At 53.6% G+C, this 24919-nt stretch overlaps 1 protein-coding gene and 1 long non-coding RNA gene across 2 annotated transcripts; one reads left to right on the forward strand and one right to left on the reverse strand.

The window, feature by feature from the left end:
- The first annotated feature begins 260 nt into the window (after positions 1-260).
- On the forward strand, positions 261-24919 carry LOC144723987 (amyloid beta precursor protein binding family B member 2-like). The gene is made up of 13 exons (XM_078602804.1): positions 261-346; positions 3411-4400; positions 14822-15000; positions 15581-15666; positions 16355-16421; positions 17476-17622; positions 17753-17880; positions 20475-20589; positions 20713-20800; positions 20943-21026; positions 21984-22099; positions 22330-22575; positions 23633-24919. The coding sequence occupies exons 2-13, from the start codon at positions 3437-3439 to the stop codon at positions 23801-23803; spliced, it is 2391 nt and encodes a 796-aa protein (XP_078458930.1). The 5' UTR covers positions 261-346; positions 3411-3436; the 3' UTR covers positions 23804-24919.
- On the reverse strand, positions 19019-23779 carry LOC144723988 (uncharacterized). Its single transcript, XR_013586429.1, has 2 exons — positions 21729-23779; positions 19019-21020 (listed from the first exon to the last, which is right to left on the reverse strand). It is a non-coding gene; the product is annotated as an uncharacterized LOC144723988 (long non-coding RNA).

The following is a 24919-nucleotide window of genomic DNA, read 5'->3' on the forward strand; positions in this document are numbered from 1 at the left end:
CGTTTCCGGTGTAAGCTCCGCCTTTTCCGCCAGAAACGTCGCGAGCCCCCCCCCCCTTCATTTAATAATAGCGGCTCCACTCCCCTCTCGAGTCGAGGTGCTTCCGGGCAGAGGCCCCGCCTCTTCCGGTACAGAGGCCCCGTCTCTTCCGGTAGAGAGGCCCCGTCTTTTTCGGTACAGAGGCCCCGCCTCTTCCGGTACAGAGGCCCCGCCTCTTCCGGTAGAGAGGCCCCGCCCTCCCCCTCGAGCCCCCGCCCACGTCTTTGCTCGTGCGGCTCCGCCCGTTGCTGCTGCTCGGAGCCGCGCGCCTCGGTTCCCATGGCGCTCGCGGACAGAGGTCCCTGAGGTGTGTGTGTGAGTGTGTGTCACACGTGTACTGTGTGTGTGTGTGTGTCACACGTGTACTGAGTGTGTACTGTGTGTGTGTGTCACACGTGTACTGTGTGTGTGTGTGTCACACGTGTACTGTGTGTGTGTGTCACACGTGTACTGTGTGTGTGTGTCACACGTGTACTGTGTGTGAACTGTGTGTGTGTCACACGTGTACTGTGTGTGTGTCACACGTGTACTGTGTGTGTGTCACACGTGTACTGTGTTTGTGTGTGTGTCACGTGTACTGTGTGTGTGTGTCACGTGTACTGTGTGTGTACTGTGTGTGTGTCACACGTGTACTGCGTGTGTGTGTCACACGTGTACTGTGTGTCACACGTGTACTGTGTGTGTACTGTGTGTGTGTCACACGTGTACCGTGTGTGTGTCACACGTGTACTGTGTGTGTACTGTGTGAGTGTCACACGTGTACTGTGTGTGTGCCACACGTGTACTGTGTGTACTGTGTGAGTGTCACACGTGTACTGTGTGTGTGTCACACGTGTACTGTGTGAGCAGTGTGTCACACGTGTACTGTGTGTGTGTCACACGTGTACTGTGTGTGTGTCACGTGTACTGTGTGTGTGTCACATGTGCACTGTGTGGATAGTGTGTGTGTCACACGTGTACTGTGTTATACGTGTACTGTGTGTGTGTCACACGTGTACTGTGTGTGTGTCACACGTGTACTGTGTGTTACACGTGTACTGTGTGGGCAGTGTGTCAAACGTGTACTGTGTGTTACACGTGTACTGTGTGTGTGTCACACGTGTACTGTGTGTGTCACACGTGTACTGTGTGTGTACTGTGTGAGTGTCACACGTGTATTCTGTGTGTACTGTGTGTGTCACACGTGTACTGTGTGTGTCGCAAGTGTACTGTGTGTGTGTCACGTGTACTGTGTGTGTGTCACGTGTACTGTGTGGGCAGTGTGTGTGTCACACGTGTACTGTGTGTGTGTCACGTGTACTGTGTGTTACACGTGTACTGTGTGTGTGTCACGTGTACTGTGCACTCTGAACTACGTGTACTCGTGCAGGCCACTTGTTCTGCGTGCACGTACGTTGCTGAGGTGCAATGTGCAAGCCTCGTGTACTGCATGTGCAGTACACACGCAGCACGCGTACTGCACGCGTGCAGATCGCGTTTATCGCGCGTGTGCAGTGTACTGTGTGCAAGATGAGTGTACTGTGTGTGCATCTCATATGCACTGTGTTTCTAATACAAGTCTACTCCGCGTAGTGTCCAGTGCAAGTGCACTGCGTGTACTCTGCATGCAGGACGGGTAGACTGATCGTGTGTCGTGTGTGTGTGTGCTGGGTGTGTGCTGGGTGCGTGCGAGACGTTTACTGCGTGCAAGACGTCGTGTACTGCACTGCCGCCTGTGTGTTGAGCAAAGTGTGCACGGTGGTGTCCGAGGCGAGAAACACGCCGCGCGTGATGCCGGGACAGACATTACGCAGTGCACGCACGCGCCCCGTGTGGGTGCGGGGTTGTCCGTGCGTGGCTGCTCGTGTTGGGAGCCGTGACCTCCTCCCTCCACTGCTCGGCGGTGACCTCAATCGCTCCTCCTGCCGCTGCCGCTGCTGATGCTGCTGTTGTTGTTGTAGCCGCTGCTGTTGCTGCTGTTGTTGTTGTGGCCGCTGCTGCTGCTGCTGTACCGGCGGAGCGAGGAGGCAGCGAGTGGAGCCCGGCGCCGGCTTCGTCAGCCCCGGCAGCTCTGGCAGCTCTGGCACGCTGGGAGCGGAGCTGCAAATCACTGACTCCTTGGCTGACTGACTCTATCCCTGAATATGACTCTATCCCTGAATATGACTCTATCCCTCACTGACTCTATGCCTCACTGAGTGACGATGCCAGATTGAGGGACTCCTTGACTGACTATGACTGACTGACTCTCTGCATGCCTTACTGACTCCATACCTGGTTCACCCCATACATAACTGACCCCATATCAAACGATCGACCCTATAATCTAGATTTCAAGTTTGATCTAGATTTGTGATAAATTTATTTTATACCTGCGTGACTTTACCTAAAGAACCAAAGAGTATCATTGATCCTATACCTGGCTGTCCCATACCTCACTGATCCCATTTTGGACTGATCCCATATATGACTGACCACATACCTGGCTGTCCCATATATCACTGATCCCATTTTGGACTGATCCCATACCTGAATGACCACACACCTGACTGCCTGTCTGCCCATCGCCCATGGGATTGAGCGGGAGCTGTGGGCTCGGTTCAGGGCTCCCGCCCTCGGTGTCACATCGCTTGTGGTGGAGCACACTCATACGTGCGGCCAGTTGTACTTCTTCAGCAGCAGTGTCTCTGTCTGTGTCCGTACCCCGGCCTGCACAGCCCCCTGAAGCCAGTTTCCCGCTTGTTGGAGAGGTTTGCGGTTCGAACCCAGCGGGCCGACCTGGTTAATGCTGATGGTGTATTATTATTAAATACTACGCACCATCGGTGTCATTTGAAAAAGAGCAGGCCAATGTTTACTGGCATCACGATCCAAATTGGCAAAAAAATACTCGCATATTACTCACTTGGGAAACGCACAGCAATCGTCACGATCGACCACAAAGCAGGACCTTCCTGAAAAACATTCTTGGGACTCCATGAGGCCTTCCCGGATCAACAAGCGTAACAACAATAATAATAAATGGCTGCAGAGGTCACTTGAAGCAGACAGAATATATTTTTTTATTGAAATAAATAATTTCATGCGTACATTGTTGCTTGTGTGTCATGATTCTCATCCACGCTACAAAGCCAGCGCCCGAGTGAGCTGCGCTCACGTTGGCTGTGTAGAAGCTGCTGCTGCTGCTGCCGTGGCTGTCGCCTGCGCGCCCTGTGCAAGGCATTGTGGCCGCCACCGTTGCGTCATGATTTTGTGAGGTTTTCACCAAAAATTGAGGCCAGCAGCACAGGCGCCATGAAACTGAGTTTTAAACACGTGCCACTTGCATCTGCGATCGTCCGCGAATGATGTCTGTGCGTGTGCTTTACGTGTGCGTGTGTTTTTGTTGCCAGGCGTGGGGCGGCCCCCGACGTGAAACATGACGGCCCACTCGCCCCTGCAGGCCGTCCCGCAGGACACGGTGAACCGCAATGCGCCGGCCCTGCCGCCGACGTTCCTCAACCTGCGCGTCTCGCACAACGAGTTGCTCACCGCCGAGCTCCTGCGAAAGCAGGGGCCTGCCGCAGACCTCGCCCCCCGCAGTCCAGCGGCCTCCTCTAGGGCTCCGCTCAACGGCCATCAGCCCTTGATGACGGCCGTGAGGCCTCACGAAAGCACAGGGTACTCGGAGCTGAGGCAGAGTGGAGTGCCGGACGGTTGCGGTGGCGGCGGAGACGGAGACCGGGACCGGCACGAGGGATGTGACGGAGAGGAGAGCCGAGAGGGCGGAGACGGAGACGACCCCAACCACAACCCCGGGACCGCGCGGCCCCGCATTCGGCACCGCCGCGGCAACGGCAAAACCCGTGCCGAGCCAGCCGAGAGTGCCGGCAACAAGTGCCCCTGCGCCGGTGCCGACGTGCAGATCCGTGGCCCCGCCGGGGCCTTGGAGAGAAAATCTGAGGTGCTCGGTGATGGAACCGGTGACGCCCACCGCCGAAACGTGAGCGATGGTGCCAGGGTGGAGAGCGAGACCAAGGTTGACATAGAAGCCGAGGTGATGATGGATGCCGGCAGGGAAAGCGGGGAGGATGTGAGCGAGGAGGCGAATCATCCTCAGGTGGGGAGCGACGGTGCGGGGCCCGATGAGGACGTGGGAGCATGTCGCGATGGCGGGAGTCCGGAGAGAGTGGTGGACCAGGGCAAGGGCAGCGCAGGCGGTCAGGAGGAGGAGGAGGAGGTGAACGGCCGTGGAGACGCGGAAGACGCTGACGCACTGCAAGACGGGGCGCAGGGCCTGCGCAGCTTCTACGGGATGCGCAACACGGGCGGCAGCGACGAGGACTCGAGCTGGACAACGCTGTCCCAGGGCAGCGCCGTGTGGAGCTCCCCCGATGACGCCGGTAAAAACAACCCCCCAGTGCTCGTTACCTCCATCTGTCATTCGTTCTTTGCTTCATAGATTCATTGCACAGAACGTGCATGTGACCAATTCACCTGGAATGCACCCAATACTCCTTGGTTTTTTTCGGTAAAGTCACGTAGGTAAAAAATTAAATACATTTTAAAATTAAAACTAAATTAAATCACGACGTTTCTGAAGCAACACAAGCATCCGTCATCAGGTGTGACCGCTCCAGCAAAAATATGACGGATGCTTGTGTTGCTTCTGGAACGTCGTGATTTCATTTAGTTTTCATTTTAAAATGTATTTAATTTTTTACCTACGTGACTTTACAATTGACTTTATAATTGGGTAAAAGTTAAAGAGCAAATGGAGAAAATGTTAGAACACAGTGTATTCTTTGGGTCTTTCGGTAAAGCCACGTAGATGGAACAAATAATAAAAATAACAATATCACGACGTTTCGGACGCAACACAATCAATCGTCGTCAGGTGAAAAATATAGCGGTAGAGCTTGTGTTGCGGTCGAAACGTCGTGATATTATTTTATTTTTTTATTATTTGTTCTATCTACGTGGCTTTACCGAAAAAACCAAGGAGTATGGATCCCTGCAGTCACGAAAACTTCGAGTCTAGAATGCACCCAATCTTGTCAGATTTCCGAATCTAAGCAGGCTTGAGCCTGGACAGTGCTCAAAGCAGGTTCCGTAGGCAGCTACGGGGCTACGCTGAGGGTAACATCCATTGTTGTACTGTTCCGTCCTCCAATGCCTATGCAACCTGCACGACCTACGTGGCTTGCGGAGGCCCTCATCCAGCAGGAGACTGACAGAAGGGGATTGTGCTTGTAAGCCCCCGAAATGGGAGGTGGTTCAGGGCAGGTGTAAAAACTCAGGTTCGAGACGAGGCTCATTTGTGACCTTGGTCGTCAAAGTTACAACTTGTAACTCCAGGTCTTCTCGGCCACAGTGATGCACTCTCTTGTGTGTGCTTGCAAAAGTTGTATGTATGTTGAACTTATTTTGCACAGTACGTAGCCAACCGTGCTAATCGGAGGTGCGGACCTCTCTTAACGAACATCTGCACTGGTTTGATACATTTAGGCTGGCCTGCCTATGATCTATTCCGTGCTTAACTAGGCTGGATTGTGTGAGGAGCGCACGGATCCTGTCTCATCAATGAGTTCTTACTGCAGGTGAAGCTGCATTGGTTGAGGCTTGTAGCCCACATGCCCAGCCACCATATGCCCAAGCAGCTTCTGTTGACCTGATAGAGGGGGATAAACATGCACGGCACGGGCAAGAGAAGAGATGGGCTGATGTGGCACAGGAGGATGTGGAGCTGAGTGGACTTGCCAATGACTGGTACCAGCGGTGTCAAGATCGGTCTCGATGGAGGAGACATTCTGCCTGCAGCAACAACAGAGCGGAGCACTGGGCGGTACAAATGCCACAAATTAGCAGAGTAGGGAGCACAGGTGCTGCCTGTACCAGTCATCTCAATCAGTCAACCCATGGCACCTGGGTCTCTCCTGTGACCCGTCAACAGGCCTTTGACACTTCACATGGCCTGTGCCAGGCGAGGTGCACTGCCGCTTCGTGGTGAATGGCGGCTTTTGTCGTATTTGTGTGTGTTCATGACCGATAGCAGTGGCGATATTTGAACTCGTCATATGTTGCCTTAGATGAGTACTTGGCATGGTGTGTAAACGTCAGCACTGGGGAGACAAAGGCGGTCGGACGTGGTGCTGGCCACCCACCCCCTTATGTGCTTTGCCAGCCTTCATAGGCGCTCACTAAAAGCACCAACAGCCTGTTAATGGCTTTGCAGGGAATGTTTGTCTTTGTGCGTGATGACGTGAGTGTAAATGTGCGCGTGTGTGCACCCGGGTTCGATTCCCACTCACGGCCAACACCAGTGACGATTATCTAAACCGGTCCTGGGCTTCCCCTAGGTTGACTCAGCCCCAAGTAGAGTACGTGGTTGCGGCGTGTAAACATCGCCACTGGGGAGACAAAGGCGGTCGGGCGTGGTGCTGGCCACCCACCCCCATCGTGCGCCGTGGCCGTCATTCATAGGGTGCTCGCGAACAGCACTTGCCCCAACAGTCTGCTGAGGCTACGGAGGGGTGGGGGATCTTTTGTCTTTGTGCGCGCGCGCGCCTGCGTGCCGCCGTGATCTGGTACCCCCCCCCCCCCCGGTGCCCTTGACGACGCTGTTGCTAGGGGGGGGGGAGAGCGCGATCACGTCAGAGCGGCGCGTGCCGTGCCACGGTCGGCGCAGATCGCTGGCCACCCGACCCGTGGCGGCAGGGGAAGGGGCTCCCGCTCCCTCCCACCCACCCACCACCACCCACCCAACAGCCACCCACCAACCACCCACCAGCCACCCACTACGCATCCACCCACCACGCACCCACCGCCCACGCACCCACCGCCCACGCACCCACCCACCAGCCACCACCCACCCACCACTCACTACCCACCCACGCACCCACTAACCACCAACCAACCAACCAGCCACCCACCCACGCACCCACCCACCACGCACCCACCCACCACGCACCCACCCACCACGCACCCACCCACCAGCCACCACCCACCCACCACTCACCACCCACCACTCACTACCCACCCACGCACCCACCAACCACCCACCAACCAGCCACCCACCCACCACCCACCCACCACCCACCACCCACTCACCACCCACGCGCCCACGCATCCACGCACACATCCACGCATCAACCCACCCACCCAACACCCACCCACCCAACACACCCACCCACCACCCAACACCCACCCAACACCCACCCACCCAACACCCACCCAACGCACCCACCCACCACCACGCATCCACCACCCACGCACCCACCCACGTACCCTCCAGCCACCACCCAACGCACCCACCACACACCCACCCACCCACCACACACCCACCCACCACACACCCACCACACACCCACCACACACCCACCCACCACACACCCACCACACACCCACCCACCCCACACCCACCACACACCCACCACACACCCACCCACCCACCACACACACACCCACCCACCCACCACACACACACCCACCCACCCACCACACACACACCCACCCACCCACCCACCACACACACACCCACCCACCCACCCAACACACACCCACCCACCCACCCAACACACACCCACCCATCCACCCAACACACACCCACCCACCCACCCAACACACACCCACCCACCCAAGACCCACCCACCCACCCAAGACCCACCCAACATCCACCTACCCACCACCACGCATCCACCACCACGCATCCCCGGGAGCCGCGTGGCTCCACCTGCCGGAACCCTTCGGCCGATCTTTCCCGGAGCAGGGAACGGGGTCGCCTCCTGTGCTGTGCGGCACGGCACGTGCAGGCAGCGGGGGTGGGGGGGGTTTGTGTCTTGACCGTCGCCTGGTGTCCAGAGCCCCCCCACAGTCTGCGGAGGCAGCGGTGGCCCTGGGGGTTCGTCTGTTAGTCCGCGTGTGCGTCTGTGCCTTGGTAAATAAATAACCTCGTGGGGAGGGCGGTGACCGCGCCCCTCGTGTGCCTGGGCGTGCGTCATGCTGAGCAAGGACTACACGCTGGCCATCGTGCTCGTCAACTATGGAGGTAGGCGGCCCCCGCTTGGATGTGTGGAGACGTGCGTGCGTTGAACTTCTTTCGCACCGTACCGTAGCCAACAACCGTGCGAATCGGTGGTGGTGGTGCTGGTGGGGGGGGGGCGATGTAGCGATCCACTATCGTGCTTATTCACGCGCACGCTCATGCACCCAGTCTAGCTGTGAGTGAGTCAGTCTAGCTGTGTGTGAGTCAGTCTAGCTGTGTGTGAGTCAGTCTAGCTGTGTGTGAGTCAGTCTAGTTGTGAGTCAGTCTAGCTGTGAGTCAGTCTAGCTGTGAGTCAGTCTAGCTGTGAGTCAGTCTAGTTGTGTGTGAGTCAGTCTAGCTGTGTGTGAGTCAGTCTAGCTGTGTGTGAGTCAGTCTAGTTGTGTGTGAGTCAGTCTAGCTGTGAGTCAGTCTAGTTGTGTGTGAGTCAGTCTAGCTGTGAGTGAGTCAGTCTAGTTGTGAGTCAGTCTAGCTGTGAGTCAGTCTAGTTGTGTGTGAGTCAGTCTAGCTGTGAGTGAGTCAGTCTAGCTGTGTGTGAGTCTAGCTGTGAGTGAGTCAGTCTAGCTGTGTGTGAGTCAGTCTAGCTGTGTGTGAGTCTAGCTGTGAGTGAGTCAGTCTAGCTGTGTGTGAGTCTAGCTGTGAGTGAGTCAGTCTAGCTGTGTGTGAGTCAGTCTAGCTGTGTGTGAGTCAGTCTAGCTGTGAGTGAGTCAGTCTAGCTGTGAGTGAGTCATTCTAGCTGTGTGTGACTCAGTCTAGCTGTGTGTGAGTCAGTCTAGCTGTGAGTGAGTCAGTCTAGCTGTGTGTGAGTCAGTCTAGCTGTGAGTGAGTCAGTCTAGCTGTGAGTGAGTCAGTCTAGCTGTGAGTGAGTCAGTCTAGCTGTGAGCGAGTCAGTCTAGTTGTGTGTGAGTCAGTCTAGCTGTGAGTGAGTCAGTCTAGCTGTGTGTGAGTCAGTCTAGCTGTGAGCGAGTCAGTCTAGTTGTGTGTGAGTCAGTCTAGCTGTGTGTGAGTCAGTCTAGCTGTGTGTGAGTCAGTCTAGCTGTGAGTGAGTCAGTCTAGCTGTGTGTGAGTCAGTCTAGCTGTGTGTGAGTCAGTCTAGCTGTGAGTGAGACAGTCTAGCTGTGTGTGAGTCAGTCTAGCTGTGTGTGAGTCAGTCTAGCTGTGTGTGAGTCAGTCTAGCTGTGTGTGAGTCAGTCTAGCTGTGAGTGAGTCAGTCTAGCTGTGTGTGAGTCAGTCTAGCTGTGTGTGAGTCTAGCTGTGAGTGAGTCAGTCTAGCTGTGTGTGAGTCAGTCTAGCTGTGAGTGAGTCAGTCTAGCTGTGTGTGAGTCTAGCTGTGAGTGAGTCAGTCTAGCTGTGAGTGAGTCAGTCTAGCTGTGAGTGAGTCAGTCTAGCTGTGTGTGAGTCTAGCTGTGAGTGAGTCAGTCTAGCTGTGTGTGAGTCAGTCTAGCTGTGTGTGAGTCAGTCTAGCTGTGAGCGAGTCAGTCTAGTTGTGTGTGAGTCAGTCTAGCTGTGAGTGAGTCAGTCTAGCTGTGTGTGAGTCAGTCTAGCTGTGAGTGAGTCAGACTAGCTGTGAGTGAGTCAGTCTAGCTGTGTGTGAGTCTAGCTGTGAGTGAGTCAGTCTAGCTGTGTGTGAGTCAGTCTAGCTGTGTGTGAGTCAGTCTAGCTGTGTGTGAGTCAGTCTAGCTGTGAGCGAGTCAGTCTAGTTGTGTGTGAGTCAGTCTAGCTGTGAGTGAGTCAGTCTAGCTGTGTGTGAGTCAGTCTAGCTGTGTGTGAGTCAGTCTAGTTGTGAGTGAGTCAGTCTAGCTGTGTGTGAGTCAGTCTAGCTGTGAGTGAGTCAGTCTAGCTGTGAGTGAGTCAGTCTAGCTGTGTGTGAGTCAGTCTAGCTGTGTGTGAGTCAGTCTAGCTGTGTGTGAGTCAGTCTAGCTGTGAGCGAGTCAGTCTAGTTGTGTGTGAGTCAGTCTAGCTGTGAGTGAGTCAGTCTAGCTGTGTGTGAGTCAGTCTAGCTGTGAGTGAGTCAGACTAGCTGTGAGTGAGTCAGTCTAGCTGTGTGTGAGTCTAGCTGTGAGTGAGTCAGTCTAGCTGTGTGTGAGTCAGTCTAGCTGTGTGTGAGTCAGTCTAGCTGTGTGTGAGTCAGTCTAGCTGTGTGTGAGTCAGTCTAGCTGTGAGTGAGTCATTCTAGCTGTGTGTGAGTCAGTCTAGCTGTGAGTGAGACAGTCTAGCTGTGTGTGACTCAGTCTAGCTGTGTGTGAGTCAGTCTAGCTGTGAGTGAGTCAGTCTAGCTGTGAGTGAGTCAGTCTAGCTGTGTTGGAGTCAGTCTAGCTGTGTTGGAGTCAGTCTAGCTGTGTTGGAGTCAGTCTAGCTGTGTGTGAGTCAGTCTAGCTGTGAGTGAGTCAGTCTAGCTGTGAGTGAGTCAGTCTAGCTGTGAGTGAGTCAGTCTAGCTGTGTGTGAGTCAGTCTAGCTGTGTGTGAGTCAGTCTAGCTGTGAGTGAGTCAGTCTAGCTGTGAGTGAGTCATTCTAGCTGTGTGTGAGTCAGTCTAGCTGTGTGTGAGTCAGTCTAGCTGTGAGTGAGTCAGTCTAGCTGTGAGTGAGTCAGTCTAGCTGTGTGTGAGTCAGTCTAGCTGTGAGTGAGTCAGTCTAGCTGTGAGTGAGTCAGTATAGCTGTGTGTGAGTCAGTCTGGCTGTGAGTGAGTCAGTCTGGCTGTGAGTGAGTCAGTCTGGCTGTGTGTGAGTCAGTCTGGCTGTGTGTGAGTCAGTCTAGTTGTGTGTGTCAGTCTAGTTGTGTGTGAGTCAGTCTAGCTGTGTGTGAGTCAGTCTAGTTGTGTGTGAGTCAGTCTAGCTGTGAGTGAGTCAGTCTAGCTGTGTGTGAGTCAGTCTAGCTGTGTGTGAGTCAGTCTAGCTGTGTGTGAGTCAGACTAGCTGTGAGTGAGTCAGACTAGCTGTGTGTGAGTCAGTCTAGCTGTGTGTGAGTCAGCCTAGCTGTGAGTGAGTCAGACTAGCTGTGTGTGAGTCAGTCTAGCTGTGAGTGAGTCAGTCTAGCTGTGTGTGAGTCAGTCTAGCTGTGTGTGAGTCAGTCTAGCTGTGTGTGAGTCAGTCTAGCTGTGTGTGAGTCAGTCTAGCTGTGTGTGAGTCAGTCTAGCTGTGAGTGAGTCAGTCTAGCTGTGTGTGAGTCAGTCTAGCTGTGTGTGAGTCAGTCTAGCTGTGTGTGAGTCAGACTAGCTGTGAGTGAGTCAGTCTAGCTGTGTGTGAGTCAGACTAGCTGTGAGTGAGTCAGTCTAGCTGTGTGTGAGTCAGACTAGCTGTGTGTGAGTCAGTCTAGCTGTGTGTGAGTCAGACTAGCTGTGTGTGAGTCAGTCTAGCTGTGTGTGAGTCAGACTAGCTGTGAGTGAGTCAGTCTAGCTGTGAGTGAGTCAGTCTAGCTGTGTGTGAGTCAGTCTAGCTGTGTGTGAGTCAGTCTAGCTGTGAGTGAGTCAGTCTAGCTGTGTGTGAGTCAGACTAGCTGTGAGTGAGTCAGACTAGCTGTATGTGAGTCAGACTAGCTGTGTGTGAGTCAGTCTAGCTGTGTGTGAGTCAGTCTAGCTGTGAGTGAGTCAGACTAGCTGTGAGTGAGTCAGTCTAGCTGTATGTGAGTCAGACTAGCTGTATGTGAGTCAGACTAGCTGTGAGTGAGTCAGACTAGCTGTGTGTGAGTCAGTCTAGCTGTGTGTGAGTCAGTCTAGCTGTGAGTGAGTCAGTCTAGCTGTGCGTGAGTCAGTCTAGCTGTGAGTGAGTCAGTCTAGCTGTGAGTGAGTTAGTCTAGCTGTGTGTGAGTCAGACTAGCTGTGAGTGAGTCAGTCTAGCTGTGTGTGAGTCAGACTAGCTGTGAATGAGTCAGACTAGCTGTGTGTGAGTCAGACTAGCTGTGTGTGAGTCAGTCTAGTTGTGAGTCAGTCTAGCTGTGTGTGAGTCAGACTAGCTGTGTGTGAGTCAGACTAGCTGTGTGTGAGTTAGTCTAGCTGTGTGTGAGTCAGACTAGCTGTGAGTGAGTCAGACTAGCTGTGTGTGAGTCAGTCTAGCTGTGTGTGAGTCAGACTAGCTGTGTGTGAGTTAGTCTAGCTGTGTGTGAGTCAGACTAGCTGTGAGTGAGTCAGACTAGCTGTGTGTGAGTTAGTCTAGCTGTGTGTGAGTCAGTCTAGCTGTGTGTGAGTCAGACTAGCTGTGTGTGAGTTAGTCTAGCTGTGTGTGAGTCAGACTAGCTGTGTGTGAGTCAGTCTAGCTGTGTGTGAGTCAGACTAGCTGTGTGTGAGTTAGTCTAGCTGTGTGTGAGTCAGACTAGCTGTGTGTGAGTCAGTCTAGCTGTGTGTGAGTCAGTCTAGCTGTGAGTGAGTCAGTCTAGCTGTGTGTGAGTCAGACTAGCTGTGTGTGAGTCAGTCTAGCTGTGAGTGAGTCAGTCTAGCTGTGTGTGAGTCAGACTAGCTGTGTGTGAGTCAGTCTAGCTGTGTGTGAGTCAGACTAGCTGTGAGTGAGTCAGTCTAGCTGTGTGTGAGTCAGTCTAGCTGTGTGTGAGTCAGACTAGCTGTGTGTGAGTCAGTCTAGCTGTGTGTGAGTCAGACTAGCTGTGAGTGAGTCAGTCTAGCTGTGTGTGAGTCAGACTAGCTGTGAATGAGTCAGACTAGCTGTGTGTGAGTCAGTCTAGCTGTGAGTGAGTCAGTCTAGCTGTGTGTGAGACAGTCTAGTTGTGTGTGAGTCAGTCTAGCTGTGTGTGAGTCAGTCTAGCTGTGAGTGAGTCAGTCTAGCTGTGTGTGAGTCAGTCTAGCTGTGTGTGAGTCAGTCTAGCTGTGTGTGAGTCAGTCTAGCTGTGAGTGAGTCAGTCTAGCTGTGTGTGAGTCAGTCTAGCTGTGAGTGAGACAGTCTAGTTGTGTGTGAGTCAGTCTAGCTGTGTGTGAGTCAGTCTAGCTGTGAGTGAGTCAGTCTAGCTGTGTGTGAGTCAGTCTAGCTGTGAGTGAGTCAGTCAGTCTAGCTGTGAGTGAGTCAGTCTAGCTGTGAGTGAGTCAGTCTAGTTGTGTGTGAGTCAGTCTAGCTGTGTGTGAGTCAGTCTAGCTGTGTGTGAGTCAGCCTAGCTGTGTGTGAGTCAGTCTAGTTGTGTGTGAGTCAGTCTAGCTGTGTGTGAGTCAGTCTAGCTGTGTGTGAGTCAGTCTAGCTGTGTGTGAGTCAGACTAGCTGTGAGTGAGTCAGTCTAGCTGTGTGTGAGTCAGTCTAGCTGTGTGTGAGTCAGTCTAGCTGTGTGTGAGTCAGCCTAGCTGTGTGTGAGTCAGCCTAGCTGTGTGTGAGTCAGTCTAGCTGTGTGTGAGTCAGTCTAGCTGTGTGTGAGTCAGTCTAGCTGTGTGTGAGTCAGACTAGCTGTGAGTGAGACAGTCTAGCTGTGTGTGAGTCAGTCTAGCTGTGTGTGAGTCAGTCTAGCTGTGTGTGAGTCAGTCTAGTTGTGTGTGAGTCAGACTAGCTGTGAGTGAGACAGTCTAGCTGTGAGTGAGTCAGTCTAGTTGTGTGTGAGTCAGTCTAGCTGTGTGTGAGTCAGTCTAGCTGTGTGTGAGTCAGTCTAGTTGTGAGTGAGTCAGTCTAGCTGTGTGTGAGTCAGTCTAGCTGTGAGTGAGTCAGTCTAGCTGTGTGTGAGTCAGTCTAGCTGTGTGTGAGTCAGTCTAGCTGTGAGTGAGTCAGTCTAGCTGTGAGTGAGTCAGTCTAGCTGTGTGTGAGTCAGTCTAGCTGTGAGTGAGACAGTCTAGCTGTGAGTGAGTCAGTCTAGCTGTGAGTGAGTCAGTCTAGCTGTGTGTGAGTCAGTCTATCTGTGTGTGAGTCAGTCTAGCTGTGTGTGAGTCAGTCTAGCTGTGAGTGAGTCAGTCTAGCTGTGAGTGAGTCAGTCTAGCTGTGTGTAAGGCAGTCTAGCTGTGTGTGAGTCAGTCTAGCTGTGTGTGAGTCAGTCTAGCTGTGTGTGAGTCAGTCTAGCTGTGAGTGAGTCAGTCTAGCTGTGTGTGAGTCAGTCTAGCTGTGTGTGAGTCAGTCTATCTGTGTGTGAGTCAGTCTAGTTGTGTGTGAGTCAGTCTAGCTGTGAGTGAGTCAGTCTAGCTGTGAGTGAGTCAGTCTAGCTGTGTGTGAGTCAGTCTAGCTGTGTGTGAGTCAGTCTAGCTGTGTAAGGCAGTCTAGCTGTGTGTGAGTCAGTCTAGCTGTGTGTGAGTCAGTCTAGCTGTGTGTGAGTCAGTCTAGCTGTGTGTAAGGCAGTCTAGCTGTGTGTGAGTCAGTCTAGCTGTGTGTGAGTCAGTCTAGCTGTGTGTGAGTCAGTCTAGCTGTGTGTGAGTCAGTCTAGCTGTGTGTGAGTCAGTCTAGCTGTGTAAGGCAGTCTAGCTGTGTGTGAGTCAGTCTAGCTGTGTGTGAGTCAGTCTAGCTGTGTGTGAGTCAGTCTAGCTGTGTGTAAGGCAGTCTAGCTGTGTGTGAGTCAGTCTAGCTGTGTGTGAGTCAGTCTAGCTGTGTGTGAGTCAGTCTAGCCGGCTGTGATGGTCTCATTGAGGCTGGGGAGATGCCCACAAAGGTCAGAGCCGCTAGTCGTCCTCGTCATCCTCGTCATCCTCCCTGTCCCATGAATCCCTCGCGCCGCCCCTGCGGGAAAACCCAACACCCCACTCGCCTTCGTCGCACTCTCTCTCGCCGGCGACGGATTCACAGCGCCGCAACTCAACGTTATTGTTGGTGCCCGATGGTGCTGTGCCGCTGAGTGCCGGTGGCGCCGTGTCTCTGCACTCGCCCCTCCATCACCCCAGACGAGTTGTGGGATGACTGCTCGCATGACGAGGCCGATCCCGCGCTGCCACCCGGCTGGAAGAAGATCCGCGACACGTCGGGGACCTACTACTGGCACATCCCCACGGGCACCACGCAGTGGGAGCCGCCCTCCCCGCCCAGCGCCACCTTCCCGCCGGCCACGGTGCCGGACAACTTGGTGAGTGTCCCCCTCACACCAGTGTCCCCCTTTGGGGCAGCAGCGTGGTTCCACACTGGTACCAGTCGCGCGTCACAGCAAGATAGTCATGGGTTTGTATTGTCTGTTCTGCATGGGCTTCCTCCGGGTTCCTCCAGTTTCCTCGATGTAAGTGGTATCGGCCGAACATCCCAATGCTCAACGATTACCTGCAAATTACTCAATTGGGATGACTCACACACACAGCAGCAACGTCGACCCCTGCTGTAAAAAACTTGGAAGGACCCTCCTGAAAAAGAGTGACGATTATCTGAGTACCGTACCAGGTGCGGTGTGTAAACATCGCCACTGGGGAGACAAAGGTGGCCGGACGTGTTGTTGGACACCCACCACCTCGTGTGCCGTGCCGGCCTTCGTAGGTGCTCGCTAACAGCACTTGCTCCTACACTCTGTTAAGGCTACACTCGGGATCTTTGTGCGTGTGATTGATTGTGCACGCGTGTGGTGAGTGGCAGTGTGGTGGTTAACGCGCTGCGCTACGAACCCGGCGACCCGGGTTCGATTCCCACTCACGGTGGTCTTTGTGTGAGTGCGTGTGCAGGATCTGCAGGCTGAGAGCACGCACCCCGACCCGAGCCTCAAGGAGTTCGAGGGTGCCACGCTGCGCTATGCCTCCCTTAAACTCGGGTGAGCGCCCCCGGTTGGCGTCGGGGTGTTCCTGGGTTTGGTGTCCGTTTGTTATTTTTGTTTAACCGGTAACCGTTTTTCAATCGGGTTGACACCGGTTCACTGCACGTGTAGAAATGTCTAGAGCAATGAACATGGCTTATTTACCTTTTAACTGAGAATTGAAGGCAACTGCCACGGTCAGCATGCTGGACTTGTAATCCAGAGGTCGCCAGTTCAATTCCGTCTCCTCCTGGCGCAGTAGTTGAAACAATGGGGCAAGTTTCTTAAATCTCCAACGCCTCTGTCCACCCAGCGGTGCAAATGGATTCACTGCAGTCGACCGGCAGGTTGCGTGTGGTGGGGTAAAGTGTGGGTACGACCACCTCTTCCAGGATGTCTGGTTAACATGGAAGAGTAAACAACATACCCTCTCGGGCTCCCTCTGGAATAAGCAAGTGAGTGCAGGACTGCACCTTTAACTTTAAACCGGGATATGAGAACATATGAACCGCTTGATGACGTGGGCCACCGTGCCGTTTGCAGGTTTTAGTGCGAGCCAATCGGTGCATTTGTTACTCAGATTCCTCTGGAACGGATCAGCGGTTCCTGACTTTCAGAACCGATGACCTATTCCGATAACAGTCACCGGATTACCGGTTATTATTGAACAACCCCGAATGTAACTGACCTCTGTATGCCCGTGCAGAGGGGACATGGATGAGGAGGAGGGGGACTGCATGGGCTGTGATCTTCCCTGTAACCCCGAGGCCAAGGTGAGGTCCTGTTCCTCGGTCACCTCTCCCCTTGACGCTGACCGTACAGTTCCGTGCATGCACGAGCATTCTTCACAGTGGATCCCTGTAATGAGCACGGCAATTCCGTGATGACCGCGGTGACACCGTGGCGTCCGACACCGTGATAACCATGGTGACGCCGTGGCGACCGTGGTGACGTCGTGACTAACACGGCGTCGCCATGACTCCCAGTGATGTCGTCACACCCGTGGCGACACCGTGATAACCATGGTGACGCTGTGGCGACCGTGGTGACGTCGTGACTAACACGGCGTCGCCATGACTCCCAGTGATGTCGTCACACCCGTGGCGACACCGTGATAACCATGGTGACGCCACCGTGATAACCATGGTGACGCCGTGGCGACCGTGGTGACGCCATGACTACCACAGTGATGTCGTCACACCCGTGGCGACACCGTGATGATCATACTCTTAGGTTTATTCGGTAAAATTTCGATTTAAAGCTTTCGTGACTGCAGGGATTCATCTTCTTGGTTCTTTCGGTAAAGTCACGTAGAAGGGAAGTAATAAAATAATAAAAATAATTATGTTTTATTTTTATTATTTTATTACTTCCCTTCTACGTGACTTTACCGAAAAAACCAAGAAGATTATTCGGTAAAGTCACGTAGGTAAAACAATTTAATTAAAATTAATAAAAGTAATAATAGAAATAAAATAATAAATCACGACGTTTCGGAGGCAACAGGTGGGACCACCACAGCTAGATTTACTGTATCAAGTGTTTCTTTGTATTTATTTATTTTTTTCCCTCACTTGAGACAGTAAATCTAGCTGTGACGGTCCCACCTGATGACGGAGACTTGTGTTGCCTCCGAAACGTCGTGATTTATTATTTTATTTCTATTATTACTTTTATTAATTTTAAGTTTATTTTTTTACCTACGTGACTTTACCGAAAAAACCTAAGCGTATGAATCCTTGCAGTCACGAAAGCTTCAAATCTAGAACCGTGATGATCATTTCCACGCCGTGGTGACGATGCGGTGGCTGTGGTGTGTTGCTGCAGTGCTTCGCCGTGCGATCGCTGGGCTGGGTGGAAATGAGCGAGGAGGACTTGGCTCCTGGCCGCAGCAGCATCGCCGTCAACAACTGCATCCGCCAGCTGTCCTACCGCAAGAGCGACATCCGAGACACGGCCGGCATCTGGGGAGAGGTCGGTCACCCAAACTCACAGCCGCCCCCCCATCCCCACCTCCACCTTGCCCGCCTCTTTTGTGCCCTGTACTCGGGAGCCTGAGCCGCGAGCCTGAGCCGCGAGCCTCTGTCCGTGTGCCGCCCGCCAGGGGAAGGACATGTTCCTGCTGCTGGAGAAGGATCTGCTGACTCTCGTCGACCCCATGGACCAGGGCGTGCTGCACTCCCAGCCAATCATCAACATCCGCGTGTGGGGCGTCGGGCGTGACAATGGCAGGTGGGCGCATCTCCGAGGGCTACGCACGGCCACCCCCTACTCCCCCAGGCAGCTCACCCTGGGCAACATTGGTCATTTTCAATGACGTTGATGTTCAATGACCACCACCTCCCACCCAGAGCAGTGCCGGCGTCGGCTTAACACTTCCCACAAGCGAACACTCACACGATGTATGGAGTGCGTAGAGGAATTAAACTTTTTTGGCCTAGTCGAGCATCACAGACACCTACAACCCTGCGCCTCGCCTAGTATGCCTACCGAATCGACTTCCCGTGACCCGGCTGGAGCTACGTGGGTCGTCAGCCTGGAGCTGGACAGTGGCATGAACGTTATGCGGATGCACGGTCTCCTTTGTCGCTCGGGGAGCGGGTCCTCGCTTGCGTCCCGCCCGGGAACGCCCCGGTTTGTTATGTGTTCGTGCGCTTGTGGCTTTCTAACCGTGTTTTGTGCCTTCTCGCCTCCTCTCACTTTCCCCATTTCCCCGCTGCCTCGCGTGGACGCCCAGGGAGAGGTAAAAGCATCAGCACCCGTGCAGCGACCACATGCGCAGCGATCGCACTCGCAGCAATCGCACACGCAGCAAACACAGGCGCGGCGATGGCATGCCCAGCAGACTTGCCCAGCAGACTTGCCCAGCAGACTTGCCCAGCAGACTTGCCCAGCAGACTTGCCCAGCAGACTTGCCCAGCAGACTTGCCCAGCAGACACGCTCGCCGGCGCAGTCACAGGCAGAGTAGAGCCGCACGAGGACACGGAGGACCCGAGTTCGACTCCCAACTCGGACACCCCTGCATGTGGAGCTTTTATGTTCTCCCCCTGTTCTGTATGGATTCTTCTGGGTTCTCTAGTTTTCTCCCATAGCTTAACACCAACAATGTTATTGATGTAAGCCGAGCATCCCAATGTAGCGGGATGCTCCTGAAACAGAGTTTCTGGGCTCAGTGTGGCTTTGCTGGGTAAATAAATCATAAATACAATATGATGATTGCAGTGTTCTGCTTTGTAGGTCACTTCCAGTGGATTGTGATTATTATTGTGCTTATTTACCCAGTAAAGCCTCATCGAGTCTCAAGACAATTTTTCAGGAGGGTATTGCCAATTTTTGTTGCAGTATAGGGCAATGTTGCTGCTGTTGCTGCTGCTGCTGCGTGTGGTCCGAATTGAGTGACTTGCGGGTAATTTTTCAGCATTGGGATGTTTGGCAAGACCAGTTATATTGTGCGCGTGTAGTTTTTAGTACTTTTTAGCTATGGGAGGAAATCAGACAACTCGGAAGAAGCTCACGCAGAACAGGCGGGAGAGAACAAGCACACCAGAATGAGAATATGTATTTATACTGGTGGAATCCGATGGGCTGTAAAGCTCTTTCACAACAAGCGATACAAAAACACGACGGCAGTGCAAAGTACAAGAGAGGTAAACAAATTACCCAAACACAAACGAATACAACACTAAACCATCCACATCCTACCAGGCAAAAGCCCACTGCAGTATTCACTTATTTTTCAGAAGGGACCTGGTCACAAGTGATTGCTCAACAAAGTGGCCCATCATTTGGAGCTTGACAAACCCCACGCAGAACGGCGCCCGAGTCGCGAGAGAAACCCAGGCCCTTCTTGCTGCGTGGCGCGGTGCTACCGCTTGCCCACTGCCAACCTGCCACCCAAATGAGCGAATGTAACGGCTCACAATCCTGAATCCAGCGATGTGAGCACAGAGGGGGGCGGGTCAAAGGAGCGCCGTGTGGTCGGTGTGTGATCGAGCGTCTGGGCCCAAGCGGCCAAATTTTGCCAAGTGGCAAACAAGAAAGAGCACGATTACACTTTTAATAGAGAACAGGTAAGACTGTGGCCAGATGTGAACTACCTCGCCTGGAAAATAGGAGGTCGTGGGTTCGATCCCGACCCTGACGACTGTACATAAACATTTAGAAACACACAAGTAAAGAGTATTTGGCTCCTATAAATGTCCACATGATAAGCTACTTGAGCTATCATTTGGGGCCAGGTCGCGTCTGAAAAATATCTATTTTGCTCATTGGGCCTTACCTGGTAAAATAAAAAAAGAGTTCATAGTTTTAGAGTGAGTGAATGAGTTGGGTGAGTGTGAGTCGGTGAGTGTGTTATTGTGACCTGCAGTGTAGTGGTGTCTGGTGGACAGAGTCCTCAACATGGGTGGAGGAATCAATAACTGAAGTTCATGGGAACAGGAGTGGTAGTAAATATAGAAGAGCGATACATTTTTTTTACCCTTTTATCTGGCAACAAAACTGACATTTTTTTTAAAGTTGTCAGTTTTGTTGCCAGATAAAAGGGTAAAAAATCAACTATCATATTTTGCTACTGGAAAATGAGGTTCCAATGGTATAGAAGAGCGATCGGCAACGGACTCGCAGCCAGTGAGTGAGTGACTCACTGCCCACTGGTGTTAGAAGCAAAGCAGCGTTTGAGGGGGGCCGGGGGGGATGGGTGGAGTGGGGATTGGGGTGGCGGGGGGGCCAGGAAGGTTTTGGAAGGAAGGGGGGCAGGGGCGGCCTGAGCGAATGAGCGGCGATGCCGAGCGCCGCCCGCGTCTCTCTCCGCGTGTCCCCGCAGGGACTTTGCGTACGTGGCGCGCGACAAGCTCACCCGCGTGCTCAAGTGCCACGTGTTCCGCTGCGACACGCCCGCCAAGGCCATCGCCACCAGCCTCCACGAGATCTGTGCCCGGGTACGCGGAGGGAGGGACGGGGGGGGGGCGGGTGAGGGATGGGGGTGACGTTGAGGGTTGGGGACCTCTGTGTAGGCGTCGCGAGGTTCTCACGTTCCCGCGGTGCCACACGCGTGAACGCAGATCATGGCGGAGAGGAGAAGCGCCAAGTCCTGCGCCAGCAGCTGCGCCGCCGAGCTCGGGCAGCAGCTTCATGAAGCCCCTTTGCAAGGTACGGGGCTCACGGCCTCGTACAGCGTCACACAGCCTCACTCACCCGCTTACTACAGCCTCACGGAGTCCCCGATTGAGTCGGGTCCCTGATCGAATTGGGTCCTGAATTCCTGGTTGAGTTGGTCGCTGTCTCCCAGCAGTGGAGTTTCCCACGGCCAAGATGGAGTCGGTGCAGAAGTTCCACGTGCTGTACGTGGGCTCCATGGCGGTGGACAGGCCTGCGGGTAAGCCACCGAGCTTCATGGGTAAGCCTTCACGCCCGGCAGCCTCCACCGATTCACACGGCTCTCTCACTCGTGTCCTTTTGCCGACGGTGACGCCGCAAGCGACGGTGCGACATACCCCTCGGCACGAGCATAACGAACACGACTACCGCAGAGTGCGGCGCTCCAACCTGAGATAACGGTTGCGGCACTGCTGAGCTGCGTTCTGCACCGGCGGCGTTTTGCTATGTTTTGTTCTATGGCGCCCGTTATGCGAAGCTTTAAGAAAATTGCAATCTGAAATGTTTGCTTTATTAATAGTGGTGGCGTTATTCCGTTTGCAAATGCCGTCGCTGCTGCGACGATGCCTGGAGAGGTTGAAAAACACGGCTCGAGTGCACGCTCGTGGCACTCTGCCACTGGCAATGGCTCTTGCTCCATTTTCTTTTGTATAAAATTCAGCCGCTTAAATCTGGAGAAATCTGATCTCCCCAGTGGGCACCTGGGAGAGCAGTTTCCAATCCGACCACAGACATGGATCGCTACCCAAGGTTGTGGTCTCTTGGACAATCATTTATCAAACCCCCTTTTTAACAACCTCGCTTCATGCGGCCGGCATGGTTGCTGCGGCGCAGTGGTAACACTCGTCGCTCACAGAAAGAAGCGCCTTAGTTCGATTTCCTAATGCTGAGAATTAGTTGAAAATTTATTGGGATTACTCACCGCAAGAACATCGTCCTCTACTAAGAAAACTTGGCAGGAAAAAAGAGTCTTGAGACTCGGTGAGGCATTCCTGGGTAAATAAATGAAATGATAATAAAAATTAGAAACAAAGTAAAGTCGTGGGCCTCCTCTGGGCTGCACCTGGCCCACGTGGTGTAAGTCTCCCAACGAAATGGGAGTGGGGGTGGGTGGGTTTTGTGTCGTGTGGCGGCGGCGCGTGCGTCTGCGTGTCTCTTGACTTGCGCGTCGTCCCAGGCATGGAGGTGCTCAACGATTCCATCGATGCGCTCATGGCCAAGTCCGTGAAGGAAGACTGGGAGCCCGTCGTGATCAACGTGGCCCCGGCCACTGTGGCCATCTGCAAGGAAAAGGTGCGGCTTAATTGGTCCAGGACACACAGGTCTCGGGGTATGGCTAGAGGATAACAGCCGTTTGTATCGTGGGTTTCATTCGTCTCGCTGACATCTCCATGACAGAATGTGGCTCTGCACGGCTGTAAACAGGTTATGAGCACCGGTGCCTCATTGCGCATTCGGAAATCACAGGCAATCACTTTGAGTGTCATGATATCAATCGGTCTGAATGCTCGTGTTGTTTGCAGGAGTCGCGTAGCATAGAAAGTGGTGACGAGGAGGAGGGAGGTGATGAGGAGGAGGAGGGCGGTGAGCAGGGAGATGAGGTGGTGTTTGAGTGCCGTGTGCGCTTCCTCTCGTTCCTGGGTGTGGGCCGCGACGCTCGCTCCTTCGCGTTCATCATGGCCGCGACGCCACACCGCTTCGAGTGCCACGCGTTCTGGTGCGAGCCCAACTGTGCGGGCCTCTCCGAGGCCGTGCAAGCGGCCTGCGTGGTACGTTGTCCCTCCGCGCCTGCCATAGGCCGCGCCGCGCACCCATGAAATACTATTGCGCTTTCAACGTTCTGCAGTGGGCCTTTGTTCTTGTGTACAGCAAGCCAAAGAAAACGATTGCGCTCGATTATCCAGGAAAGCCTCAATCAGTCTCAAGAAAACTAAAATTAAAGTTGGAATTTTTGGCCAATACCAGTTGGATTGTATGAAACCGGAAACCCCAGAGGAAACTCATGCTGAACAGGGGGAGAACATACAAACCCCACACAGAAAGGCACCTGAGTCAGGAATCAAACCTCCAGACCCTTCTCGCCATGAGGTACGAATGTTACCATGACGCCACCACCTGGCCGCTGAAAAAAACTTTGCACACTTGATTTCACAAGTTAGAAAAATAATTACGCATACCAGGACGAGTTTGAGATTTAAGATTTTCAGGGACAGTTTCAGCTAAATCTGGAACGACAATAGAAACATCATCATCATCATCGAGGATTTTGTCCCAGAGCCTGATTTTCGGATATTTCACATTAATCCAAAAATCTGAAGGGCATTGCGAATGCTCGCTCTACGATTTAGCAGCTTTCCAGTATTCGTTTGTGTTCAGAAGTGTTTAACGTGGAGTATGCAAGCTGGCAGGCAGCTGGCAGGCAGCTGTCAGGGCAAAATCACTTCAGCATGTTTACAAATCATTATTTTTGTGCTCTGGTTTGTCCCCCAGGTTTTGAGCAACCTTCGGATCAATTCGGCCGGTTTTCCGGAGGTTCAATCGCCAAGATTAATGAATCCTTATGCTAAAGTATAGCTCTTACTGGCTCTTCTCTACAAGAATTTAAGCAATCCAAATTACCGATGGACATATAAACAAAGCTATTGCATAAAGACTTTCAAATTTTGTTGAAGAGTATTAATGAGTCTGGCAGCCATCAATTGTGGTTGAGAGTTGGCTACCACAGTTCACTGGCAGTTAGTATTCACCGGTGTGTTGTTGTACACGTCCGTGTGTGTGTGTGCGTGCGCCTGTGCATGTGGCATGCGTGTGTGTGTGCATCTCCAGCTGCGCTACCAGAAGTGCCTGGATGCGCGCCCCGGGGCGCTGAAGCCGCGAGGGCCATCGCAGCCGGCCGACTCTGTGGCGCGCCGCGTCGGCTGCAGCGTGCGCAAGGGCGTGCAGTCGCTCTTCGGCAGCCTGAGGCCTCGCCGCTCCCCGCTGCCCGACACCCCCTAGCCCCGTCCCTCCTGGGGACCTCTTCCCCATCACCCCGTCCCCCCCGACCCCTCGACGATGACGACGACAACGACGGCGGCGGCCCTTCCTCTTCGTGAAACCTCAAGGCTGCAATTCGGCTGAACAAAAGGAAATGACAGTAACGGCAGGAGACGGGCCCCGACGAATACAAACTAGAAATGATTTGTCAAATGCAGTGCCGCGAGTAAATGTCCGCCTTGATCAGAGGCCTCGGCATCTTCCAGTCGGCGCGCCGCCCACAGCCCTGCGTGGACACGGCAGCGAGCCCGTCGGCATCGCCGCGGCGACGGGCAATCTCGTTACACTCGTTGCCATCGACACTTCGGGGCCACGTTGGCCCAGGGCTGTGCCGGTGGCCCCGCCGGACGGTAAGGTTCCTGTAGACGCCACGGTCGCCCTAAGACATGAAGAGGAGGGCGGCCGCGTGACGGAGCAAAGGCCCCAGCCTCCCTAGAGCCGCATCTGGAAAAACTCCCACGCTGGAGCCTTATTTAGAGGGCCCGGCGTGACTGTCGAACGCGTGGCTAGGGCACGCCATCGACTCAAAACACCGGGATGGCCGATAGAACCGGACGTTGGTGCCAAGTGTCACGGTGCCTCTCCCGCACCGCGGGGTCTGCAGACCCCTCCACGTCTGCAGGTGTCGATTGCGCTCGCGTTGTGCGTTGACGCTGCCTAGGCGTGCCCATGTCTCCCGTTCTACGAGGGTCGACGATACTACGGTGCACCGTACGATTCACGGATCATGAGAATCGTAACGTCCGTTTTTGCTAAATATCGTTATATCGTGATTACCGTTGCTCATTATAGTTGCTTAAATAATTTATTTCCTGATGAGATAGTTGTGCAATAAGCTACACTCATATTCAAATTCTAAAGGAACAGTGATCGCTCTTTCCATTTGTTCCTTGCAAACGTGGAAGTTGAATTCCGTAATTATTTCTTGTAACTGACAGCATGCACGTTGTAAGCGTCGGGCATATATTGAGTGAAGTGCAGGTGAAGACATTAATCTGTATTTGAGAAGTAACAGCAGAGCAATAAACACAACATAGTATAAATGCCAAATACAATTACAAGCGTATGGGAAACGTT

The sequence above is a fragment of the Lampetra planeri genome, chromosome 19 (genome assembly GCF_965212315.1).
Source record: "Lampetra planeri chromosome 19, kcLamPlan1.2.h2, whole genome shotgun sequence".
NCBI classification, from domain to species: domain Eukaryota; kingdom Metazoa; phylum Chordata; class Hyperoartia; order Petromyzontiformes; family Petromyzontidae; genus Lampetra; species Lampetra planeri.

What these genes read in the sequence shown, in the direction of transcription:
- LOC144723987 (XM_078602804.1), top strand. Translation starts at nt 3,437, where the DNA reads ATGACGGCCCACTCGCCCCTGCAGGCCGTCCCGCAGGACACGGTGAAC. An exon ending in TCCACGAGATCTGTGCCCGG is followed by an intron (nt 20,590 to 20,712) that starts GTACGCGGAGGG and finishes GCGTGAACGCAG; the next exon opens with ATCATGGCGGAGAGGAGAAG. An exon ending in TGGCCATCTGCAAGGAAAAG is followed by an intron (nt 22,100 to 22,329) that starts GTGCGGCTTAAT and finishes TGTTGTTTGCAG; the next exon opens with GAGTCGCGTAGCATAGAAAG.